At 44.6% G+C, this 16259-nt stretch overlaps 1 protein-coding gene across 3 annotated transcripts in view; it reads right to left on the bottom strand.

Moving 5' to 3' along the window:
* Positions 1-4737: 4737 nt before the first annotated feature.
* The window catches only part of HSPBAP1 (HSPB1 associated protein 1), a 44429-nt gene continuing 32907 nt past the window's right edge, over positions 4738-16259 (bottom strand). For all 3 annotated transcript variants that reach the window (XM_072932004.1, XM_072932003.1, XM_072932005.1), the window contains 3 exons: positions 10330-10413; positions 7311-7421; positions 4738-7097 (listed from right to left, as the gene is read on the bottom strand). In XM_072932004.1, the coding sequence (XP_072788105.1) occupies positions 6540-7097; positions 7311-7421; positions 10330-10413 (753 nt within the window). In that variant the 3' untranslated portion in view covers positions 4738-6539. The remainder of the gene's footprint in view (positions 7098-7310; positions 7422-10329; positions 10414-16259) is intronic.

Genomic DNA, 16259 nt, shown 5'->3' with positions numbered 1-16259 from the left:
AGGACTGCCCCTGTGGGTGAGGATTGCCCCTGACCCCTAGCTGGACCTGCTGCTCCCCAACAGTGAGTTGTGCTCTGGGTGGTGGTGAGGGCAGAGCTCTGTGTGAGCACATCATTTTGCTGGCATCAACCTGGGAGAAAGGGCTGGAGGGCACCCTGCATTTTGCCCCTGTTTGACCCCCACGTTCCCAGGGCTGGGGCAGGTCTACTGCAGTGGCACCCATCACTTTGGAGAGGCTCAGCTGAGGCCTGGAAGCCATGCTGGGTGTCAGGGTTCTTGGGCTGTCCTGCCTCTGAGAAGGGCCTCTGGCACTGCTGGGATGGGGGATACGTCTGTGGCTCCCAAACTCACCCCCCAAGGAGAGAGGATGGGGAGTGGCTCTGCCCATCAGCCCTGTGGATGTGGCTGGGGACAGGGCAAGGGCAGCCTGGTGTGACGGTGATGAGAGTTGTGGTTAACTGGGTTAATTATATTCATGTTGCTAGGAACACGGTGGATTATGTTAATAGCAGCATCTGGGGAAATTACATCTTCATTAATTGGTCCTGATTGCTGTTTGGCAGATGCGAGATGTTTCTGACTTTAACATGCAGGACAAAATTTATTGTAATCAGTGCAAGCAGTGACTGCACAAACACTGTTGCCCTGCCTTGCTAATTGACTCTCTGAAGAGGAAGGGATGGAAAAGACCTGCATGGCCATCTCGTCCTTGCTCCTGTGCCCTGGCCAGGACAGGCTTGTCTTCCACTGATTCCTGTTCTAGTGCTTCTTCTGATAGAGCTCTGAACATCTTATTGAGTTAATAATGGTAATAATACGGTTGACAGACACAGGACAGCAGTCATGGGGCTGAGGATGCTTCTGGTGATGTGTTGTATCCTCAAGCTGGCCTTGCTCTGGCCTTGGTCTGCTCACAAGGCTCCTCCTCATGGGTGTAACCTGGGGGCAATCGAGTCTGTTCACATGCTTGGAGTCAACCACACTGGTGATTTGAAGAGCTTTGATCCCATCAGGTCCCCAGCAGGTCGGAGAGGAGGCTCACCCAGGCAAGGCTGCCCTCAGGGCAGCACCCCGGGCGGGAGATGGGGCTGCTGGATGTGGAGAGATGCCGGTCATGGCCAGTGTGCGGCATCGCTCTCTGCAATGCTGCAGCTTTCAGCCAAGGGAGCAGCAGCAAACAAGGAATAAACCACATTGCAGTGAGCTATCACACCATGACAGAAAGCTCCATTCTTAACAGGGCAGAGATCCTAATCCCTTTGGATAAGCCCCCAAAGCTCCAAGCAAATGCAAAGGTAATACATTCTGTCCCTGGGGAAGCACGGGCTGAAACGAAGGCGAGGCACCACCGAGTCCCTCGTAAGTCATGAGGCTCGTCTGGGGACAGCAGTAAGTTGTGTTACAGCCTCACTTGCTCTGCCTTCTTTTTACACAGCACCATCTTTCATTTTAATAGTGGTTTTTCAGCCAGCTTTGTTAGGGCTGCTGCTAATTGGGCTGGATTCATGTGTCCCACCAGGGCACAGGACAAGCCTGGCACTGCTCAGAAGGGAAGGATTTTACTGCCTGGTTCTTTCAATGGGCATAGCCCAGGCTCTGGGGAGCAGGAGGAGGGGACATGGCTGGGATGAGAGAGGAATTCAGGAACAATTTTAACTCTTTACCTGCCCTTGAAGCTTATATACCCTCCCTGAGGCAGTGATGGGACAGAGAGTGAGTCTACATGATTCAAATACCTACCAGGAAAATGAAAGTCTGTTTTACAATCAACCTTTCTGATCTGGAGAGATGTTGGGCCACCTCTTTTGCTGTGAAATTGGATTTAAAAGTTCTTCAGTGCTAGAAGTATCAGATTCAGACCTTCACAAAGTGGTTTTCATAGGTCATCACAAGGAATGAGAACTCATTGCTGGGACAATACCACCAGAGCTTTGGAAGCAGCAAAGTCTGTGCCCTCAAAACCTAGATCTAGGTTTCACTAAGAATCTGGTGCTGAGCAGGCAGCTGGCCGTGTCTTTTCCATGACACTGCCCCTGTAATTCAATGCAAGGACCAGGAGAGCTGTGATGCCTGTGAGATTTGGCTGCAAAGCAATGCTTCTGACTTGTGAGACACTTTTACCAGCTCCAGGGCTCCCCAGGTCCCTCAGCAGAGGGGCACTTGGAGGTCAGAGAGCTCCAGGGTTTCTGCTTGTGTTCTCTGAGCCTCTGGGAGACTCACACAAATCCTCTCCCCACCACTGTTGCACAGCACTTGCCAGCTCTGTCCCCACTGCCCTACAGTCCCCCCTGGGGGCTGTGCTCCTCCCAAACTAGCTGTTCCAAGGTGACCAGAACTTCCAGCTCCCAGTCACCCCACTAAGGTGGGCAAACCCCACTGATAAGATGGAGAAGTTAATGTTTAGTGGGAGCATACACTTGGGATGTCTCCAAAAACACAGCTCCGAAACGTGTGGCTCTTTAACCAGAGATGCCATCATCCCACTGCCCCTTCAGCCAGTGTGGCAAAGTGTGTCCCCATCTTGCTGTGGGTCAGATCTCTGTGTCTGGAGGACAGAAGACTATGGTACAGGAGATCTAGGATCCTTTTCCTCTCCCATCTGGATGAACCAGATGGTAAAATCAGGCCACTTGTTTGCAGAGGTCTTTCCCCATCAGCCATACTGGATATGTCCCATGGAAGAAACTCCCATGAGTGGGAGCCTGCTCATGCCAAACACCAAAACAGTTCACATTTGTAGCTGAGAAATGCAGCAAGGAGCTTTTGGATTCCCACAGGAGCTTAGTAGTTAGCAAACAGACTGAATTGTAGCACTACTTTTATTTTAAAGGGCAATTAGCACTGTGGAAGGATTCTCTCTGCCTATTCAATATGCCATGTTTGTTAGTTAAAAGCTCAATTTATGGTTAATGTTAAATGATAACATATGTCACAGTTCTGCAGTTGAGCTGCTCTGTGGCATCAAAAAACCTGTGCCACAGCAGAAGTTCTGGGAGAGGGAAATGGGGGCAGTAGCACTGTGAAATCCAGTGGTACCCACAGAAATCCTGTGGGGAGGTTTTCCAGAGAAAACTGAAACTCTGGAAGATGTTGCTATCTGGGGTTTTCCTTCTTGCTCGCTCGAGAGCTGACACTGTCAGACTTGGGTGTGGTTTCTGCAGATTCCTTTTAGTGAGGGTGGTGCTCAGGGCCAGCAAGTAGCAATGCCAGTCAGTCCAGGAGAGATAGTCCAGGCTGGCTCATGAGCCTCTCTGCAAACCTGGTAGTGGGGCAGGGAACAGGCAGGGTCCACCAGCCAAGCAGAACAGCCTGGATGTGTGTGGGGAGGTGAATGTGCTGTGCTGGTCCATCCCACTGCTTGGACTGGCCCTGGGCTGGAGCAAAGCTTTCACTTCAACACCAGGCACTGCAGCATCCATCTCTTACTGTCACTCAGCCAAAGCAGAGATGACAAGCATGTCACCACTGTGACCACCCTAGTGATGGCTCCAGGCTATGATCTCAACTGCTGCCATGCCCACTGCTGACAGCGAGTGGGAAATACTCTTTCTTGGGGGAGAAAGTTTCTATGACCAGTTGCAGAGGGCTAGCACTGGGTTCCTGCTCTTCTTGGAGACAGGCTGTCACCAGAGAGATCAGCAATCATTTATTTTTAACGCTATGAATATGTAGAAACTCGTCTGAGCTTCCGCACGCAGTGGCCATGAATTTAGAAACGGCGTCAGGAATCGCGGCGCTCGGCGTGCTGCGAATCGGGTCAGAGCTATAAATTTCTCTCACTGGTGCACAAGCCATTTGCCATACGTGACTTGCTGAATTTGTGGTCATTTCTCTCTGCCCCTGCATGCAGAGTGTATGACTGAGATTTTATATTGCACCTCTGAGACACAAAGTCCTTCTGGTGCTTTTGCCTTGCATCCTAAACAGCCTCACTCGCTCTTCTCCCTGTCCCCTTGGCTTAATGGCTTCTGGCCACAGCCTGGCCTTTAAATCACGAGCTGCACATGGACAGGCATAAACTGTGACTGTCCCCAGACAGGGAGGGTGTGATGGGAGTGGTGAGGGATGTGACTCTGAACACAGCTTAGCCTTGCTGAGCTGCTCCTACGCTGAGCCCGAGATGGGTCCTCTGGCACAGGCAGCGAAGGCGGTCGGGGCAAGTCCTACAGAGACCCCTGACATGTTCAGTGAGCCTTTCCAAGGACAGTCATTTGGAATACAGAGGGATGAAATGTTCAGTGTGGATTTTGTGGGGTATGTAAAGATGATCTGTGTGTTGGGAGGAAAGCTTAAGCTAAGGAAGTTCACGCTGTGGGGACTGGAAGATGATGCTGCCATCCTCCTCCACTTTACTGCCTGTGCTTCTCCTCCCCCACCTCTATCTGTTCTAGACATAAAAACTTTTTTATTGCAAGACTATTTTTGCTCAGTGAATTAAAATGAGGCATTTGCAACCCTTCCTTCCCAGAGCAACTGCTCCCAGGGGCAGTGCTCTCTAGCTGGTCCCAGCCCCTCTGGTCAGCCTGGCAAAGGCAAACCCAGCAGTAGGACATGAGCAGGGTCTGGCTAAACCCAGCTCTGCTGAGATGTGCCTGTGCCTCAAAATGGCTCTGCCCTGTTCCACAGACTGCTCCCTATGAGCCTGGTGAATCAGCAAAGGCAGCAGGGTGACCAAGGTGTTTCCTAAGTGATTCCAACTGAATCCCTTTGTCGCAGCCGTGCCATCACACAAACAGGAACTGTATCAACAGGATTGTTTATTAAATTCTGGCCTGGTTGCAAGGGCGCAACCCCACTGAAATCCTTTGGTATAGAAACATGAAAAAACAACAGTGGATTTTCTCACATTCCTGAGGCTGAGAATTGTATCTTGCCCTTGAGGATGATACAGGTGTTATCAGGGTCTGAGCCCAATTACCAGGGCAGAGCAGGACACTGGAAACTGCACATTTGTGGGTCAGAGTTGGAGCTTGTGCGGCCTCTGCTACTAACTCACAGCCACTCTTCAAAGCCAGGGTATCCAGCAAGCTACATACACAGCTCTGTTTCCATCAGGGTAAGGTTTCTGTGCTTGTTAAATGTGAACCTTTGAGCCTTTTCAACTTAATCCTCTTCCAAGTGTATTAGGTTTTTGAGGAGATTTTTGAAATGGCAAGGTTTCCTGAATTTCTGATCTACTGGTGCATATCTAAAGCCCTTAACATAATTCATCAGGGCCCTGCCAACATGCAATCTGAATAAAAGCAGAGAGAATGCACCTTTGCCATTAGGATTTTTCAGCTATAAATTAGTGGAAGGTGATCTTTGTGAAAACAGCACTAGTTTCATGTATTTAGTAGGGAATACACACCAAGCAAAAGAAACACCAGCTGGAGGTCTGGTGGTGCAAGGTTACAGCTGTGGGAACAGGCTGATGATAGAAACCAGTTTCTTGGTCTCTACCAGACACAAGGAAAGAGACATTTTAAAAGCAAAGGCTTCACAGGAGCTGAAGCTGTCTCTTGAAACTGCAGTTAGGGAAAATGCCTCTGCTGCCACCACAAACAGAAATCAGAGGAGGTGAGAGCATCCTGGAAGATGCCAGCAGCTTTCTTCCCAGGTTTTGTTCAAGCCTCCATGCATAGCTTCAGAGTTAGCAAACCTCTTGCCTATATTTAATGTTCCCTAACTTTTCAATCAAAGAACAACAAATCCAAGGATTACTATCCTTTGAAGAAAGGATTATCTTGTACAGCAATCATTTACAACCAGAAGAATTAATGCATTTTGATTGTTATGGTAAAGAGAAGGACAGAGGTAAAAAGTCATAGTTGTGTTGCTTTGTTTCTTAGAGATACGGTTCTGTGCACATCTGGCTTTAAATAAGTAATAGCAGCAACTTCCCAATGGCCTTAGTCTCCCACTTTCATGAGTTTCTGAACTAGCTGAAGACTACTTTCTTGCTAAGGGCGTTAGTCACACTCCAGCCTAGAGCTTTGTGACAAAACTGAAGTTATTTAGTGGAAGGGAGGAAGTAGATGCATCAGTGAGTGCATTGTCTCTTGGCTGAGGTTTAGGCTTACCTGAATTTATTATTTTTAATGTAATCAACTGATTGCTTATTGACCATTTTATTTTAAATGTGGTCAAGGACTGCAGTCTACAGTCAGTCAATCCATCTGCTCCCAGCCTTGGTCCCCCTTTGCTGTGACCATGTCCCAGCACTCCCTCTGTTATCCATCATTAAGCCATACTTGTTTTTCAGCTCAGAGCTGTAGAACACTGTGAAGATCCCACCTGCACAGCACGGTGGGAGTGTGACTGTGTGTGCTCCCTCTTGTTCATAACACTGAGCAGCTCCCTGACTAAACACACCTTTCTCTTCTCAGCCATCACTAACCAGCTATTCTTCTTTCAGCTCAACTTCAACCTGCACTTAACCATTAACTGTGTCTATCTGTACCTAAAAATTATTTGAAATGGAACATTCAATTATTACAGATCTTAAACACGCTTCTGCTGTTTGATTTCTGTTCCAGCAATGATAAAACACTCCAGCATCACACTCTCATCTTCTCCAACAGCAGCTGAGCCACTAAACTGATGACACGAGGATTAACCAGACAGTCTAACAAGTCATTGGTAGAAAGGGCTGTTTGTGAGGTGCATGGACTGCAGTCTGAATCCATTTGATGTGCAGCTGTCTCACAGTCATTACTCATTAGCAATCTCTTCCTCTTGCACTGTAATTTTCCAAAATGCTCTCCTTCATTTTCATGGAGAAGATCTCCACCATCACCTTCAACCGCAACTGCACCTATCACTCTGGTTTTGTGAGACTGTGGTAAAACCTGAATAAGATGAGGCCCAAAAGGTATTTTCTGCAGCTCTTCTGCTTCGGGTGTTGGAAAGTCACATTCCTGGGTTAGTAATGTGCAGCTCCCTGGTTCACAGCCAACTTCCCTTCTCTTCCTCTTGCACGAGGCGTTTGTCCTCTGCTTGGCACCAGTGCTGCTGGAACGTGCCTGTCCTGACACACTTGTCTCCTGACACTTGAGGTATGCAGACACTGCTTTATTCAGGTACTGAAGATTGATTTCATGGGATGTTGCCTCAACCTAAGAAAACACCCAGAACACACTCAGTTAAAAGGAGACATGTTTCAATTCAGTCTTGCGTGATTATCTTCCATGAATTACTTTTGCTACATGAAGGGATGGAACTTAAAAAACTCTTTTTCTCAAAGCAGCATAAAGGCTCAGGGGGAGCTAAGCAAAATGTCAGTAATTCTTTGTTATTGCTGCCATAATGGGAGCAGTAAGAGGGCTCACCTCTGTGGGATTTAGCCAGACATCTCCATCACTGGGATTTTCTGCTGATTTTATGGCGCATACCAGCATTCGAGTTATTGCCTCTTCTACACGGGCTTCATGATCTGCATCCTGCCTCAAGAGAACAGAAGGTTTTAGGGGATAGATTAGCTCATGGGTCTCTGCAGAAAGCTGAAAGATCTTAGGAAAAACATTGATGGCCTTAGTTTGAAAGCCACACTCATGTATGTGAAGCCAGTGGAAGGTTTCAGACTCTCTTCCTGTGTACAGCCCCCAAACAGGTGACAGCACAGGCTTTGGTGTTACTACTCATCTGAATAAGGATTTGCAAAAAACCAGTATGTGTACATAATCTTTTCCCTTATTAGTGTTTTGTTAATTGAATCTGGTGATTGAAATTATAATGCAATATTGGCATTTAATTAATGTGTGCATTTAAACAGCTCTTTAGGTCTAGAAGAGCCACAGAAGTACATAGCACATTTTTATATCTACATACTATGTCTAATTTAAGCAATTCAAACACACAGGATGTTACAGCAATGCAGCAGCTATCTAAGGGCTACACAAGCACAAAAATGAATCTTAAGGAAATTTAGGAAATATTTTTTCATGTAACAGCAGCTGACGAACTACTGCACTTTTGAACATCAGTAGAAGGAAAAGCATGTTTGCTCTGAAAGCTGTCCTGCAAAACTAAAAACTAACTTACTAACTTAATAATAGGCTCTTTGTTTCAGGCCTTCACTTCCCGATCCCCCTTGGACAGCTGGATAGGTTAGGATAACCTAGCTGGGTTAGGATAGCAGAAAAAAACTTTATAAGATGTTGGCTTTCTTTCAGATTTGAATTTCTTCTTGTGGAAGGAATGATAGACTCTCCAGACAGGATGGTGGTTTTGTTATCTCAATGACAAGTATCTAGAAGTGGATGCATAAATTTGCTTTAATTGAGATGCTTAGGTGTATTAGTTTTGGAGGGAAGATGCAACATGTGAACCCCCAGCCCTGATCAGTCTAACTGTGGCTCCAGGGAACCTGTCAAGCAAACCCCACATCTGGCTAGTACGAGAGCTGAAGGCAGCAATTTTGTCCTGGAACCCTAAGCAGAATTTGGGATAGAAGTAGGGGGAAGTGCTCTTGGCATTTTGTGGGTTTGGATGCTAGGCTTTTTAATGGCCTTGTATTAAAAAAAACCCACCAAAATACAGAGTTTGGTATCTACATGTGGAAATTATTTAAGGTGTTGCATTCTTAGTATTCATCCTGGCCTGCTGAATAACAGGGCTGTACTGATAGCATGACAGTATGTTAGAAAGCAAGGAATACTTTTGGGTAGCTCACATCCAGCTGAAAACAAATTAAATTTCTACTCTAAACTGTTGCCAATATAATTAATGGTTTCACTGGGACTGTAATTGTTGGTGTGATTCACATCTGTCAATATGAAAGCAGCTGGTAACAGCTGCGAGCAAGAACTGCTTGGTTTGGTAATGCAAATGTTCTCAGAATTGTCTTTTTGAATCCATGTCAGAATTTATTTTACAGATGGAGTGCCCAACACCTAGCAAACAATGCTGCATCATCAGCTGCAGGGGTGATTTCTGTAAGGAACTTTCACCTGGGCTGCAACAGCCCCATCTGCTCATGGCAGATACTGATATCTGGGGAGGGTGTGTGTCCTGTATCCAGCAAACACTCTTCTGCTTGTGATACCACACAACCACTGACTCTTGTTGGCACCAAACAGGATCTTGGTGACTTCTGCAAGACCTTTTTGACAGAAATCCACTTTTTCTTTTCCTTGCAACACATAAGAACAGCTAGAAATGCTCAGGCCCCACCCCAGCGCCTGGGAGCTACCAGCCAAAGCTGATCCCATCACAGCCAGCTCCTCCAGAGGGGGACAACTTGTGAGGCCCAGCTTGGGGCACAAGTGTGTGTGTGGTGACATCAGGGCCTGCCTAAGCCCAGGGCACACAGCCAGCTCCTCTGAATTACCTCAAAGGCTCAAATTCAAGGCAGGCTTTGGTGGCTGTTCTACAATATAACTGGTGCTTTCTCTGGCACTGGAAACAGCCTGACTGCTTAGAGCTGTGTAAGAGCCTGGGCTGGGCTGTGGGCCTGCTGTCCTTGCTAAATACACAGGTTTCAGCCTGAAAATTTCTCCATGAGGGAAATACCCAAGTGGGTTCCTCTTCTCTGCTTGGTTTGATGTTGGTATGAGAAATGCGTTGTGTGGTCTTGGAACAGCAGTTGAACACATGTGTTCTTTCCCCTGCAGAATTCCAGTCTAATATAGGTTTTAGAAGTAGGAAAAAAATGGTAGTGAGTATTTTAGTGAGGCAGCTTTCACAGGCCATTTCAAAAGGTCTTTTTTTTTTTAAAAATATTAACCTAGGATTAATAATAAAGTAATGTCAATCAGACAACCTTCTGGAGTATTGAGATGACTTAGGGAAGGACTCTGCTCCTTCAAAGGTCCTTCCAATCCAAACTATTCTATGATTCTGTGATATCCCTGGAACCATCCCATATATACTGGTTAACATGAGCAAGAAAAATCAAAGCCCAGGGAGAAGAAAATTAATTAAATACATGAGGAAATCCAACTTCAGCCAAATCAAAACTATCACAGAGGAATGAAAATTCAAAAATCCTCTTCTCCTCCCTTCCTATTCACATTAATCTGATTTAAATTCTAATTTAGCTTTGCACAAGCTTGTCCTTGAGGTGAAGTTGCTGTTTTTTTGCTTTCTATTCAGCACAAAGCTGGCTGGTCGTTTAGAAAGTAGGCATGAAAATTTAGCTTGTGTTTAATTGTTTACCTGATTGAAGTAAACTTGAAAGGGGATTTCTGCTGAACTGGAGCTTCAGATCTGGAACCTTGAAAGGTTCTGGAAAAAATCTATCATCCCTCCCCAGCCTCTGAGCACAACACATCCAATGGGACTGAACCTGGCAGGCAGTCAGAAATCCCTTGGAAATGCTACACCCCCAGGACATTAAAAGGAAAATACCAGTTCAATCCAAGAGTTTATGCTGACAGTGACAGGATCAATGGATTCCACATAGTGCCACCAGTGCCTTGGAACAAGCAGGACCTGGAATTGGAGACATTGCATTAGGGTATAAGCAGAAGCTTGAAGAAAGACAAAGTTTTTAAATTTAGGTGATGTGGGAAGTAGAGACAGAACTGAGGCAAGGATACAAGTAAGAGGTGAAATTTATTTCTCTCTTTTAAAGAGCCTTTTCTCAAGACTTAAATGCCCACTCTATCAATACTATCATGTAAGAAATGGACATTTTGTTATCTTTTATCCAAATTCCTTCCCATATAGTTCCAAGCAGGACTATAACCTTTAATTGCTGTGGGTAAGCAAAGTCCAGCAGTACAGAGGGGGTACAGCTGGTGCAGCAGTACATCAGGACTTCAGGAAAATTCTCATCCAAGCAAGAATTCTTTTGTAGACTCTCCAACTGAGCAGACTTCCCAGTTCCTGTAGGACTGCCAGCTGGTTTTCCCAAAAAGCAGGCATCCCTATGCTCATCTAGGTGACTAGGTGACAAAATGTAGCTTTAATTCTAGTAAATAATCACCAGTATTAAATTTGTCACTTTTAGTAGACAGGCTTTTAAAAGAAAATGTCATGATTTCTGGAACAATCTAGTTTAGATCAGAGCTTTACAACAATATCAGGATGATAGCTGTGACATAAAATTGATTCCAACCCATAGTTTTTATGGTACAAGACACTGATGTTGTTTTGATGATAGAGGACAAGCTTTGAAGATTACTGAACATTAGAGTAACATGGAGCTATCAAGGAAAGCATAAAATATATTTTTTGACAAGTTATAAAAATGGTCAGAGACAGATAAAAATATATACTTCACAACAGGGAAAGTGAAGCAATGATCTGTATCTAAATTGCAGACAGTTCTTTCTCTTGGTAGACACAAATTACTTAGAAGAATGTTCTGCTATCCAGATAGGCCTGTGCTTCATTATATCAAAACACAGCTAATGAGAAAATGTCTGTGGGGGAAACAATGGCACCAGTCCTGCAAACACTTACAGGACACTTGGAACACTCATTTTTTGGGCCAGATGACAAAATGTTCTCCACAGGCTTAAATTTAAGTCAAACAAAAAGAAGCACTGGCTTGCCAAAGGTCAAAAACATTTGGAAATTGTTCTTTAATCCAGTACAGCATACAGAGCAGAAAAGGAAGTCAGTCAGTGGAGGGTCATTATTTTAAAAATATCACTAGTTAGTCCTGACATATAAGTGCATGAAACCCTACAGACTGCAGCCAAAACATGTTTTCTATGCTGAACAAGTTTCAGAATTTTGTTTTTACCAAGGAAACATCCACTTTAAATGAACAGTGCAGTTGCATTAGCAGCACTGGATTTATCTGTAAGGAAGTGTTTTCCAGTTTCATGACTGCAAAATCATACAACCACCCCAATGCTCACCTGCTCTATAGGGGATCTTACACTGAACTCTGCTAAAACTCTGGGTGCCCTCCAGGTGACCAGGGGTGATGATGAACCCTGGCACACTTTGTGTTAGAGCAGAAGAAAGCAGAGCTCCTGTAAGTGGCTGTTTGCACCCAGGGGATCCTTCCTGGGAGCCCTGTGCAGAACAGAGAGCTCCACATGCTGCAGGAGGCCATGCAGACACTGGGGAGCTGCTGCAGAGGGACCAGGCAGCAAGGGAACACGAGCAAGAGACAAATTAAGGGTAGTGTATAAATTTTTCAGTAAGAAATGCTGCCTGGAAAACCAAGAAGGAAATTCAGCATGTAACGTGCTGACTCCACATGAGTCACATGCAAAATGGAGACAGGATTGCTTTGGAGAGAGTAGGTACAGCCACAGGGAAAATACAACCCCCACAACTTGTCCTGTGTTTTCAAACCAAAGAGGAGGAACTTGGTCCTTTAGAGACTAATCAGATTTCCCTTGCCAGCAGGTTAAGGGTAATAACTGCAAGGTTGTGTCTTTCTGCAGCTGGCACTGTTTGCTGATGCAGTTTATAGAAGAGCTACAGAGCTGTGACTCAAATAGGCAAAAGAGGGTCCATAAAGACACTTGTTCTCCCTCTTTTATTGTTGAACAAGCTTATGCTTGTTAAAATTATGATTTATAGCAACAAGAAAATTGAAATTATCAAAAAGCAAAAGGACTAAAACTTTAATAAAGATGAAGAAATGGAAGAAGGTAATTACAACCAAGAAATACATCTGGCAAGAGAGCAGAACTAACAAGACCAAAAAAAAAGCCTCCAAAAAACCCCAACAACCCAGAAAAGGAAGATAGGATTCATCTACATTTACAAACTAATATTCTTCTAGGTTTTCAAATCAGAAACAAACAGATGCACAACAAAATGAAAACAAACAAAAAAACCATCACTGCTGCCTCTAATGATCAATTTCACAATTAAAAAAATCAGATTTCCATACGTTTATGAGTATGGGACACAGATTTAGCTACATTCCTGTAGGAAATGTGAAAGTAAGCCACAGTGAAACGACACACACAAATGCAGCAAACATAGGGAAAATGTAAAGTGCAATAGCAAGACAGAACTACTCCAAACTAAGAGACAATCTGGTGCTAGCCTGCTTTCTACAGAACTTATCTAACTTTATTCATGCTGGGAAGATACTGATCTAAACAGTAACCAATCAGATAATTTTAATATTTAGGCTAGTGACAGCCAAATATAGCAAATGAAGTTAAAGTAGGACAGAAGTCCCAGAAAAGATAAAATGAGATGCTGTAATGGGAGGAAAGAAACTAAAGGAACAGTTGGGAGAGCAAGTGGAGCAATGCTGGGGATTTGTACAGCACAAAGAACAGAGCAGGTTTGAATTCTCAGTGGACATGATTAACTTGATGCAGTGCAAAGGTAGGGCAAAGGTGGAATTGCTTCAAAAAGAGAGCATACCCTGCAGTGAAATATTATACCAAGAAATTTCTGCTCATGAGAAAAAAAATATTTAGGTAAATGCACTCAAAAAGGAAACCAGTGTGAAGGGAAGATAAAGACACTGAGCCACGGGGGGACCCAAGGAAATCCCAGAAGTGTTTGCAACCATGGCAATGAAAAATCAAATGAAGTAGGTGCAGGCATAGCCAATTCTGTGGGAACACCACCTGAGGACTCTGTGTGAGCACTGCTGCCCCAGCCTATGCCTCATCCCAGCTGGTGCTTCTCACCCTTCCTCCTCCTCCCTCCTGGTGTCTTCCCATCCACTGAAACGGAGCTCCAAGGGCAACTGGGGAATATGGGCACAGCCATGGGGAAAGGCACACTGAGGAGAAGGGAGTGGGGCTGCATCAGGCCATGCCCATAGTGACCAGGTGAGAGAATGAGGGAAGCTCAGGGAAGAGGTGGAGAAGCAGAGTCAGCAAATTGCAGTTTTGACCTTTCATTTTTGAGGCATTCATGGGGTTCTCCATATGCGTTGCAAGTTGAGCAGTGTTTTTATCACCAATTCAGCTCCTGGACTCTTCTGCTTCTTCTGTGATGGAAATCATAGTTCTGGTGTCTTGAAGTTGGGTTGGATTGTCTGCCTTCTCTATGGGGTGACTTGGGGCCAGCTCTGAAGTCTCCCACATGAAAACTCTTTATTCCTGCCTCAGAACAGAATTATCGACCATCTACTATGCATAATGGTATGGCCAACTCTGAATTCTCTTTTAGCAAAATCACTTAAATTCTTCTCCAACAAAACTAGGTTTTTTTACTGTAACCCCTTTTAAAAAGTCTTTTGTATACTCTGAGCTGGAACATTACACTACCTTTGAATTACTGCATTTCTTGACTTACTAAAACACTTAGTTTCTTAGGTATCAATTATATTTTTCTTGGCTTTTTGGACTGTGTGTTCTGCTGTTCCCTACTTTAAGCCCAATCTGATGTTCTCACACCCTTTCTTTAAAGGCAGCACACAGGGAAATCCCTCCCTGACTTCATGAAGATTTCTTCTTGCTCAGGGTTATGTTAGAAGTCAGAGGTTTGCCTGCACTGTTGGGAGCTCTGCTGCTGAATAGGATTCCATGGTGTCTTAGATTCTGCACCAGAAGCCCACAAAGAGAAAATCCTGCAGCTAAACACAAGAACCGAGTATTTGTGGCTGCAAAACCATGTTTCTTTAGACTTTGAAAAAGCAGGAAAGCAGAAGCAGGGGAGGGGAGCTTCTGAGCAGCAGACCATGGTGAGAACCAGCAAGCAGTAATGTTCATCTTTTTCTAAAATAGTATTTTTTTTCCCATGCAGTGCCAATATTTTTCAAGGCTGGAGGGAGGGCATCCAAGAGGCACCCAATGTGCCTCTGAGGCTACCTCAGTTAGGCCTTTCCTTGCACTCCTGCACTGCAGCTCCTCTGGCTCCAGGCTGCACTGGGGCACAGGGCCAGGCAAGCAGTGCCTCTAACAGCACCTGCATGGGGCAGCGAGAGGGGGAATGGGAGCCCAGAGTGGCAGCTGCTTGCTCTCCATACCTTCAGATAAACTCAGGTCACTTTGTAGCCTCTCCCCCATTGTCTAGTTATGTGGATATGGATTAACAGGGAGATGGATTAAGAGCAATTACATTAGAGAGCAGGAAGGAAGCCAGAAGTCAGTGAGAAGTGGGGCAGAGGAAAGAATGATCAATGATTTTATCCTTGTACAGCATCTCAGTTTTTGTAGCTTTTTCAGGTGGTATTCATCTCTCCTATTTTTAATCATAAAAAAAGTTAAGCATCTATGTATGTAGGCTCCTTCTATAGACTGTACTGAAGGACAAGGTGGGATGAATGTTCCTGCAGGACTGTAATTGTGTAAGACAGGAAGGATGAACCACCTTGTTGAGGTGCCACTGATGGCAGATAGGACACTTGTTCTGAACAGGATTTAAGCTGAGGGTGACAGATCCCTAACTCTCTTAACAATTGTCCCAGAGCATAGGTAGAAGATACAAGAACAGATGCGTTTTGTCACATTTCTGGTCTTTTAGGGAGTATTTGTATATTTGAGAAAAGAATCTTGGTGTTACTAAAAATACTGCTCCATACTTAATCCTCAGCTTTGAAACTATCACATAGGTGACCAGGTCCAAACATTTATAAGGAACTCCTACATTTGTGTGACACAACTTGAGCTCGTAACTTCATGGATATAGTGGATATAGTCATGTACTGCTGCAGGCCCTTCCACTACTCAGCTGCCTATTTGAGTAACCTTGACATCTAAATGTTTTCATTTGTTTCAGAACAGATCACTAATGTATAACCAGAAGTCATGTCTGTTGAAATGCAGCTGACAGCCAGTGGTCAGGTACAGGATGAAACCTTATAAAACCTTGAGTCTCAATCAGCTACCAAAATTCATAATAGAAGTTCACCTCTGAACAATACAGTGGAAAGGCACAAAGGATCTAACTGAGGTACACTCTGAGCACTGGCACAATGTTACATGAAGGAATTCTGCTTTCAGGCAGAAAGGGTATAGAAAAATGGCTGGTAGCAAACATTGACCAGAAGGTGGCATTAGACACATTAAGTTTTTGACATTCAAAGCTGTGCTCACTGTACATGCAGCTCCTCTCCTGAATACCTAAGAACACCTTTGTCTTCATTTTTTCAGCCTTTTATTGTTACAATAATCCAAAATGTTCTGCATACCCTCTGGGAATGAATGGAGATGCTACATTTTATCACAAAATAAAGATGCCTACAAATTCTGCAGTAATTGGGCTAATTCTGTGTGAAAACCACTGTTAAGCACATATCAAGACATTATTTAGGAATTCTCTCCCTTGTTAATAAAGGAGTTCTTCTAGGTCATTCCTTTCCCCTCCATCAAATGGCAGCAGCTCCCAGCCACCTGCCCTGAAAGCTTCTGGATGAGATGCTGGCAAGCACCACACAGAAGGCACTAATAAAAGGG

The sequence above is a fragment of the Taeniopygia guttata genome, chromosome 7, assembly GCF_048771995.1.
Source record: "Taeniopygia guttata chromosome 7, bTaeGut7.mat, whole genome shotgun sequence".
NCBI lineage: Eukaryota > Metazoa > Chordata > Aves > Passeriformes > Estrildidae > Taeniopygia > Taeniopygia guttata.
This window is presented reverse-complemented; position numbering and strand designations above follow the sequence as displayed.